This window comes from Palaemon carinicauda, chromosome 40 (genome assembly GCF_036898095.1).
Source record: "Palaemon carinicauda isolate YSFRI2023 chromosome 40, ASM3689809v2, whole genome shotgun sequence".
Lineage (NCBI taxonomy): Eukaryota > Metazoa > Arthropoda > Malacostraca > Decapoda > Palaemonidae > Palaemon > Palaemon carinicauda.
This window is the reverse complement of record NC_090764.1, coordinates 17749822-17759821: the sequence shown is the minus strand read 5'-3', so window position 1 is coordinate 17759821 and position 10000 is coordinate 17749822. Positions and strand designations below refer to the sequence as shown.

Sequence of the window (10000 nt, the reverse complement as noted above, 5' to 3'; positions counted from 1 at the left end):
ATAACGAAATCCGTTTTGAGTGAACTACATATTTTTTCATTGCAGACGTAAACGAATGTTTAGACGAGAGTTTCGTCTGCGAACCTGGCATGGTTTGTTCCAACACAAAGGGAGGATTCGATTGTATTTGTCCAGAGGGATACAGGATGGGAAACGGGTCTTGTCAAGGTAAGTCGGATAGCCCTTAATACCCCCGCCAACGAAGTTGGTAGGAGGTTATGTTTTCACCCCTGTTTGTGTGTTTGTGAGCAGCTTCCTGGCCACATTTTTTTATCGTAGAGTAATGAAACTTGCAAGGATTAACTGCTAGGTAAGAAGCTGGAAATTATTAGATTTAGGAAGGTCAAAGTCAAAGGTCAATGTCACGGTCAAGCAAAATGTCCAATTCCCGTAGTCAGCTATAAGTTTGGACATCGTTGTCACAGAGACTTCAAACTTGGTTCATATTTGATTTTATGAAAATATACGCCAATTAATACATGTTAAGGTCAAAGGTCAAGGTCAAGGTCGAGCAAAAGGTCCAGAAATAAGGTGCCGTGGCGGAAGTCTGTGCTCTACTGAGTGCTCCTTTAGTTTATACTGTATTAGCATTTAACAGAACATATTTTATCCCTTAACCTAAATTAGGAGCTCTATTCCTATCAACATTGAGTCATTGTAATCTCGCAGGAAAAGGCAGAGGTTATGGACAGAGCCTCATTAAATTCTTCAATACCCGTGTTCGAAAACGTGGTCTCTGGGATGAGAATGAGAATGCTGAGGTGTTATGGGAATATCACTGCCTGAAAGATTGGAAAATTATGAAATATGAAGAATGGCAGGCGTACTAAAGATTACAGGGGTGATAAATTCACGCTTGAGATGGTTTGGACAAGTGTTGAGAATGGATGGTGGGAAGGGAGTTAGGAGGGCTTAGGAGGAACCGATTAATGGGAGAAGATCGAAAGAGAGAGGGAGAGAATTACATGACATGATAAGGTGAAGAATGATAAAGAGAGAGAAAAGGTTTAGTGGGAGAGGATGCCTTTGATATTAGGCATTGAAGAGGGTGCATCAGGCAACCGACCCCTTAATGTAAGGATAACGGTGGGAAAGATGACCATTAAATTTTTTGAGATACAGCCATTTGAGCTAAGGTTTCGAGATATGTAGGATTCCAGAATTCTTCAAAACCTAAAAAATTAGTTTCCCAAGTACAAGACATTAACAATGTTGGCATAGTTTCTTAATAATTCCAGAGGGATCATTTATGATAGTGATTCACCTTTTAAGAGGGTAAATGAGAAGGAGCAAAACTTGCAAATAGGTTTTTGAATTTCTTTCCAAATAGCTCTCACTGGAGTTTTAAATTGATTTCATAATAAACGGAAAACATTCTCTATCTCTCTCTCTCTCTCTCTCTCTCTCTCTCTCTCTCTCTCTCTCTCTCTCTCTCTCATCTTCTTATTTCTTAAAATATCTATGCCCCACTTATATAATATCCTATTTTAAGAGGCGTTTGTATCCCTAAATTTTCTGTAGCATTTTATAGGAATCATTCTATGAAAACCCCCATTTGTTCCATTACTGAATTGGAGCTCTGTGAAGTTTCCCTTTAGTTTTTGGTATAGCAAAATTAGTATCTTCAGAACTGCTTAAGTAAAATATAAGGACTTCAATACGAGAGTTCAATATTCAAATTCTCTGCCAAGGACTCTAAGGTGACTGGATTTTCTCCTATCTGCCTTTTAGAAGATCTACATGTTTCAAGTGATCTCGAAAGTGATCACTTCCATTCAGATATACATCTAACGACCATACATAATCAGTGGATGATGACGGAGAACAAGCCTGAGTCTAAAGCACGTAACTGATTGCCATAGGTATTAAGAAAGGCTATTTACCTATCATTATACTGTCAGAGGATTAGTGTTCATATCTGTTTTTAATATATTGCCTTTAGAGTCCAATCCATCACTATCCCATGAAAAATTATACACATGAAATTACCTAGTAATACGAATGGCGTAGGAATCAGTTTTAAAATTCAGAAAATAATTTTCGTGGAATTCACACTTAGGTTTACATGATACAAGGAGCTCATGATCAATGGTCAGTCTAAAACCGCATTAATAGCCACAGCAGGTAGATATGTAATCAAATTTAAGGAAGAACAACACAATGACTTGTATGTAATAATGATTTCAGGATTGTAGTCTTGATGAATCTTATATTGCTTTGGTCTACCTCCCAGATCTTTGTAGTTCCATTCTAGATGTTTAATTTAAATGTAAAACATTATTTGGACCCTTTATCCGGATATAGTTAACCTGGATGAGAAAATATACTGGACATAAACCTGGATTTAACCTCTTTCTTTTTTTTTTTTTTTTTTTTTTTTTTTAACTTTAGGCTGAAGACTGGTCTTTTCTTGAGTAGCTCAGGGAGGAATTTTGATCTGTCTGGCCAGAAGAGGTTTATGTAATTGGTGACTTTGGTAAGCTTGATAAATGACCTATGTAGTCTAAAGGAACAGTCATCAGGCCTAGGAAATTAATGTGACGTCTTGCGTTGTTTACTACCTCTACGCAAACTTTATCTTACATGCTTCTGCATATGTACAGGGAAATACTAAACCATCCTCACATTGAGGCTTCATTTGCAAAGTTAAAGTACAGGTCAAGTTCGATTGTTTCCTGAAATGTCTGCAAACTAACCATCCTTGTAAACTAAGGATTTGGAGTTTGAGTGAGCCTATAGGTCTACCTGCCGAGTCATCAACAGCCATTGCTTGGTTCTCCCTTGGGAGTAAAGGGGACTTTGAGCACTGCTTTCATTCACTCACTCACTCACACACAGATATATATATATATATATATATATATATATATATATATATATATATATATATATATATTTATATATATATATATATATATATATATATATATATATATATTATATATATATATATATATATATATATATATATATATATATATAATATATATATATATATATATATATATATATATATATATATATATATATATATATATATATATATATGTATATGGTCATTTTCTAGGGCATTGTTCTGCTAGAGCATTGTCACTGTCCATTGCTTCTGCCAATCATGATCAACCTTTAAAAAACGAGGCTTCAACAAAGAAAAGAATATTCATAGCCTAAATAAAGCGACTTTAAAAAGGACATATGATATCTATCTATATAGTTTATTCTCTTTCTTATAATGAACTTTTTTCACCAGATATTAATGAGTGTCTGGAAGATACTTTCACCTGCGGCCCAGGCAAAGCTTGTTCCAACACAAAAGGGAGCTACGAATGCGTTTGCCTCGAAGCTTTCAAGAAGGAAGATGGTTCTTGTGAAGGTAATTTTTTTTTTTTAAACTGAGCGTTTGAGAATGTGATCTAGATTATAAGAAGGGTGTATCTTTTCCAGTTCTTAATTTTTTTTTTTTCATTTATAAACCAACCACAAAATCAAATAAAGTTCGATTCTTTAAATGATACACGGCGACAGAAATTGGTTAAATAACTCAAAATGAAAAATGTCATAAAGTTGTGGTATTCTTTGTCATTCGAAGGACGAATTTATTTTCTCAATCGGTTTTATAACAAGCTGTAACATACTTCAATGATATATATATATATATATATATATATATATATATATATATATATATATATATATATATATATATATATATATACACACACTCCTACGCCTATTGACGCAATGGGCCTCGGTTAGATTTCGCCAGTCGTCTCTATATTGAGCTTTTAATTCAATACATCTCCATTCATCATCTACTTCCACTTCATAGTCCTCGGGCTTGGGTCTTCCAACTCTTCTAGTGCCTTGTGGGGCCCAGTTAAACTTTTAGTGAACTAATCTCTCCATTACCATCTACCCATTGCCATGATCTCATCCACGTATGGCACTCGAGTAATCTGTCTTCTAGTTTCATTTCTTATCCTTATATAAAATATTCCTTCATTTAAAGATCCTTCAGCCATATTTATTGTTCGTATATTTATTTCAAATTTTCATGAAGTGAAGTATACTCTTGTTTATCAAGCATGGTTCAAGTTATCTAATCTTATAAATAAACTTCAATTCCATCGAAAACTTCAGAGTTTGGTATTTTAAAAGTCCATTCCCGTTGGAATTATTGATAACTTTCTATTAATATTATCTTATCCTATGAGGGGCATATACATCTAAGATAAAAAATTTTCCTTCATAGACGTCACGAGACATTGAACAAGTTCAAACAGATCAGAGGTAATAGGTAGTAGGTATGCCGGGGTACCAGCCACCCCTAAGATACTTCCACTAGAGTGTTATGGGGTCCTTTGACTGGCCAAACAGTACTACATTTGATCCTTCTCTCTGGTTACGAATCACTTTCCCTTTGCCTACACATACATCGAATAGCCTGGTCTACTCTTTACAGATTCTCCTCTGTCCTCATACATCTGACAACACTGAGATTACCAAACAATTCTTCTTCACCTAAGGGGTTAATCACAGCACTGTAATTGTTCAGTGGCTACTTTCCTCTTAGTAAGGGTAGAAGACTCTTTAGCTATGGTATACAGCTCTTCTAGGAAAAGTACACTCTAAAATTAAACCATTGTTTTCTATTCTTGGGAAGTGCCATAACCTCTGTACCATGGTCTTCCACTGTCTTTGGTTAGAGTTCTCTTGCTTGAGGGTACACCCGGACACAGTATTCTATCTAATTTCTCTTCTTATTGTTTTGTTAAAGTTTTCTATAGTTTATATCGGAAATATTTATTTTAATGTTACTGTTCTTAAAATATTTCATTTTTCCTTGTTTCCTTTCCTCACTGGGCTATTTTCCCTGTTGGGGCCCCTGGGTTTATTGCATCCTGCTTTTCCAACAAGGGTTGTAGCTTAGCAAGTAATAATAATAATAATAATAATCTTCTTCCCAGCTGGTTCCCATTTTTATATGGGGTCGCCGTTGCGGATGAGCCGTTTCCATCTTTTTCTATTCAGCGCTTCTCCTCATCAATCCCCCTCTTCTGTAAGTCTCCTCTTACACAGTCCCTCCATCTCTTTCTTGGTCTCCCTCTTCTTCTTCTTCCCTGAACCTCCATCTCCATAGTATGTCTCCCAACGTGGTCCTCATCTCTCCTCATCAGGTGTCCATACCATCTCAGCCTCCATTCCTGCACTTTCTTTGATATTTCCACCACCTTTGTCGACCCCCTTATGTAGTCATTTTTTATCCGATCCTCTCTTGTCACCCCAGACATCCACCTAAGCATTCTCATTTCTGCCACATCCATCTTCTTCTCCTCTGTCTTCCTCATGCTTGCTGTTTCCGTTCCATACAGCATTGCTGTTCTTAATAATAATAATAAAATCATTCCTAACCCTTTGAGCTTACTGGACTTATCTTTAGAAGGAATAGCCTCACTAATCTCCCACCGTAAGTTTAAATATCTATCTTCACATGATGAGTAATAGAAAAAATTATCATTTTTTCCAGAGTGCGAACACCCATCCCTGTACAGTACTAAGCATGGCTGCATTTTCCCCCTCCTTACAAAACTCTCTTGGAATGAAGCCCGATCAACCTGCAGTGAGTTTGGGATGAGGCTTCTTGAAAATTTCAACAAAAAGGAAGCTACCGTCATCATGGATCACTTTATTCCAATTATGGGTTACGGTAATTATGAACATATTCTTACTTTTTTATTTTATTGCTATATTAATGCATACAATTTACAAACAAAAATATAAATAAATGCATTATCTTCTTTCTTATACTGTTTTCATTGATTATCAGAGACAAAATCAGTAATTGCAAGTTTCATTTTATTTTTCATTCGTTGTATATAATGACATATTCTTACTTTTTCCTTTACTATTGCATTACACGATTCACAGACCAGATAAAACTAAATGTTTCATCTTGTTTCTAATACACATACATAATCAGCAGTTACAAACTCCCCATAACTTTTTCCTCAATATATATTATGAATAAGAACGTCATTTTATATTTCCAATCTGCAACACTATTGTTCACCCATTAGTGTCCTTTTATGTCTATTTTGTTTCTTCGCAGGAGCTGTGCCTTGGGTTGGGATAAGAGAACTAAACTGGGTTTCGGCGCAAGAGCCAGTGCCGAAGGAGACATGGTCAGATCTGAAACCCCTTGGAAACTGCGGTTATCTGAATGGTATCTATGGCCTTTGGGACGCTTTCTGTGACGAGAAGGGATTCGCCTTGTGTCAATTCGGTTACGTGTGAATCCGGATGAAGAAATTAATTGCTTAAATTTAAATTGTGAATAGTATCTTTTTAATTACCAAGTAGGTCTATAAATACAAGATATACTCGTCAAATATTCTTTATGTTCTAATTGAATTTTCCCCAAAAAATCTTTTATTTTCATACAGTGCCTGGAAGTGATAATGTAATAAAGAGAGACGCGAGATTCATTTCATTCCCCTATTTTTAACCTTATCTATATCGTCATCATCATAATGCCTCTCCTGTGGAGAACTGCTCCTCACAGGTGACATGAGAATTGAAGACTTATTAGAAACGTCCCTAGCTGACAACCAGTTGGATGGGAGTTCGAGACCCGCTCAAACTCGATAGTTTTTAGTAGTGACTGCAACCTCGCCATTCTTATGAAGTAGGGAACTTACAGATCTAATTATTATCATTCCCTGGTTCTAGCTTGATGGAAAGAGGGCTTGGGTGCTGATTATTTATAAATATGCTCAGTCTTTAAGACTTTATCTTGTCCTTTGCCTCTGCCATTCATGGGCGACCTTTAAACCTTCAAGTGTCGAGACTGGGGGTGGATGGGAACTTGGAAGTATGTCTCTTTCAGGTCGAATGAGAAGAACCGACTTTTGAGTTTCCATTTTGAAATGAGTCTTTGTCACAAATTGGTTCAGACGAGAGAAGTATATGTTGGGTCTTTAATCATTAAGTAGGTCTAGATATAGGATATACTTGGCATTGTGTATTTACTATCAGAATTCTACACAACTCCTCAAAAAAAAAAAAAAAAAAAACAAAACAAAAAAATTGCAATCTTTATACAGTGCCTGGGAATGATAAAGTCAACATTGAAATTCATTCCACTACACCACTTATTCTTATTTCTATCGTGAATAACGCCACGCAAGTCTATTGACTAAATTTTCGTGATTTTTAACCAAATTTTAAGAATGTGTGTAGTTTAGTGAAGCTCTGATAGTCACCCAATATGTTCCAGTTACTTTGATAACAGGATTATGACTGTTGCTTTAAAAATGACATTACAGTATACAGAATAGAAAATTCCTTTCTTGAACTGGATCAGCTTCAGAATTGTAGAAACGTGTTAGATATGAAGAAATGTCTGATTTTACTGCCATATTTCTCAAATGAACTAATTGACGGTTAGCCAGGGAGTATGTCAAGACATTATTGGACAAAAGCTTTGTATGTTTTATGTTCATCCAGCAAGAATAGTAAAAACTAGAGCGGCACTCAGTAGAGCGTAGACCTCCGCCGTGACAGCTTATTTTTCATCATTTTGCTCAGCCTTGACCTTTGACTTTGACATGTATTAATTGGCGTGGATTTTCATACACTCAAATATGAACCAAGTTTGACGTCACTGTGATAACGATATCCAAACTCATGGATGATTATGTGAATTGGACATTTTGCCTGACCGTGACCTTGACCTTCCCAAATTTAATCATTTCCAGCTTCTTTTTACATGAAAGTTATTCCCTGCAAGTTTCATTACTCTACGATTAAAATTGTGGCCAGGAAGCTGTTCACAAACTCACACAAACAGAGGCGAAAACATAACATACTTCCTACTTCATTCTCATTGCAGTTGTAAAACCATTTATCGAAAAAATAATTAAAGTAAATTTCATACATTATTTAACATATTTTAACAGAATGGTCATAAACTTTATCTAACTAACAATACACCATAGAGCTACGTTTCTTTCTTTAACCTTACAAACGTAAATCTAATCTGCTCTAAAGAACACTCCAAAATCAAACCATTGTTCTCTAGTCTTGGGTAGTGCCATAGCCTCTGTACCATGGTCTTCCACTATCTTGGGTTAGAGTTCTCTTGCTTGACGGTACACTCGGGCACACTATTCTATCTAATTTCTCTTCCTCAAGTTTTGTTAAAGTTTTTAAAGTTTATATAGGAGATATTTATTTTAATATTCTTAAAATATTTATTTTTTCCTTGCTTCCTTTCCTCACTAGGCTATTTTCCCTGTTGAAGCCCCTGGGCTTATAGCATTCTGCTTTTCCAACTAGGGTTGTAGCTTACCAATTAATAATAATAATAATAGAATGGTATTGCATTGACGAATGCATGACCTTTCAATAGATCCCAATTGCGTTGCATGTCCATCAAAGTGATCAATGTAAGGTGGATTTCTGAAGGCAGTCATTTTACAATTCTCATTCGTTTCCAAACAAATTCCAGAAGAATGGAGTCAAGTGTGAATTTATCATCTACAGCAAACTGGTTGAAACTAGACTTTTCACTTCAAACTTGGAGAATATATCTTAGGAAAATCCAGCAATCATTCGACATTAGATGTTTATTGATTTACCATCAGCCTTTTGTTCCATAAACGCTATTCTTTTTTTTTTTTCTTTTTTTTATAACCTGTCCGATGTTCCATTCTCTCAAGGCTTTATTTTGCACGTGTTGAAAATGTAGGTTGTGCTCTTTTTCAATGACATGCAAACTCAAGAAAGGGTATTAATTATTGGACAGATTTTTTTGCTGACTTGAGATACATTTTTGTCTGCTTAAGCTTTCGAAACTGAGAAATAGAAAAGAATACGTCTAGCGTTATATGAAAATTGACTGCTTGACATGACAATGTTCCCAAACAATAAATAACTACGTCCTTTCAATAGCATTTTCTAGAATGTTTCATAAAAGTCATATTTCTACAGTGATTTTCGTGCAAAAAAATCTTTACCAATCTCAAAAGAATAATGCGGCCAAACTTGTATATGAAAAATAAAATAGATCCATTAATCTACTATGCTGGAATGAGAGAGAGAAAAAAATAAACCACATAAGAGAATGTCTTACAGCAAAGTAAAAAAAAAAAATACAAGAAAAAACTGAACAGATATGCACAGTTGTTAAAAAAAAGGGTATGCATAAAAATCAAGGCAAATGCATGGCTCTCACAGGAAGAAAAAAACTGCCCCACAACTTTACAGTATTGGGAAAAAAAATACCTCAGAATAATCATAAATGGCAACATTTAACGCAAGACTACGTGGCAACTCAAGGAGCAGAGGTAATACGGTCTACAGGTGGCAAGAAAGATCTCACAATAAAGATCCCCACTTCAGCGAAAAAATAAATTCACAGTTTTGAAATTTTGTAATTTTCTAATATTTTTTAAACACAGGGTGCTCCATAGATTAAGGAAACCACATGAACAACACGAAACACTGAGATGCCATTAAACTATTATTATTATTATTATTACTTGCTAAGCTACAACCCTAGTTGGAAAAGCAGGTTGCTATAAGGCCAGGAACCCCAACAGGGAAAAAAGCCCAGTGAGGAAAGGAAAAAAGGAAAAGTAAAATGTCTTAAGAACAGTGACAATATTAAAATAAATATTGTCTATATAAACTATGAAAACTTTAACGAAACAAGAGGAAGAGGAAGTAGATAAAATAGTGTGCCTGAGTGTACCCTCAAGCAAGAGAACTCTAATCCAAGACAGTGGAAGACCATGGTACAGAGGTTATGGCACTACCCAAGACTAGAGAACAGTGGTTTGATTTTGGAGTGTCCTTCTCCTAGAAGAGCTGCTTGCCATAGCTAGAGTCTCCTCTACCCTTGCCAAGAGGAAAGTAGCCACTGAACAATTAAAGTACAGTAGTGAACCCCTTGGGAGAAGAAGAATTGTTTGGTATTCTCAGTGTTGTCAGGTGTATG

At 35.5% G+C, this 10000-nt stretch overlaps 1 protein-coding gene across 1 annotated transcript in view; it reads left to right on the top strand.

The window, feature by feature from the left end:
* The window catches only part of LOC137631987 (pro-epidermal growth factor-like), a 14225-nt gene extending 7748 nt beyond the window's left edge, over positions 1-6477 (top strand). The window contains exons 6-9 of the mRNA XM_068363973.1: positions 46-168; positions 3251-3373; positions 5528-5707; positions 6110-6477. Coding sequence (XP_068220074.1) covers positions 46-168; positions 3251-3373; positions 5528-5707; positions 6110-6294 — 611 coding nt within the window. The 3' untranslated portion in view covers positions 6295-6477. The remainder of the gene's footprint in view (positions 1-45; positions 169-3250; positions 3374-5527; positions 5708-6109) is intronic.
* The last annotated feature ends 3523 nt before the right edge of the window (positions 6478-10000 follow it).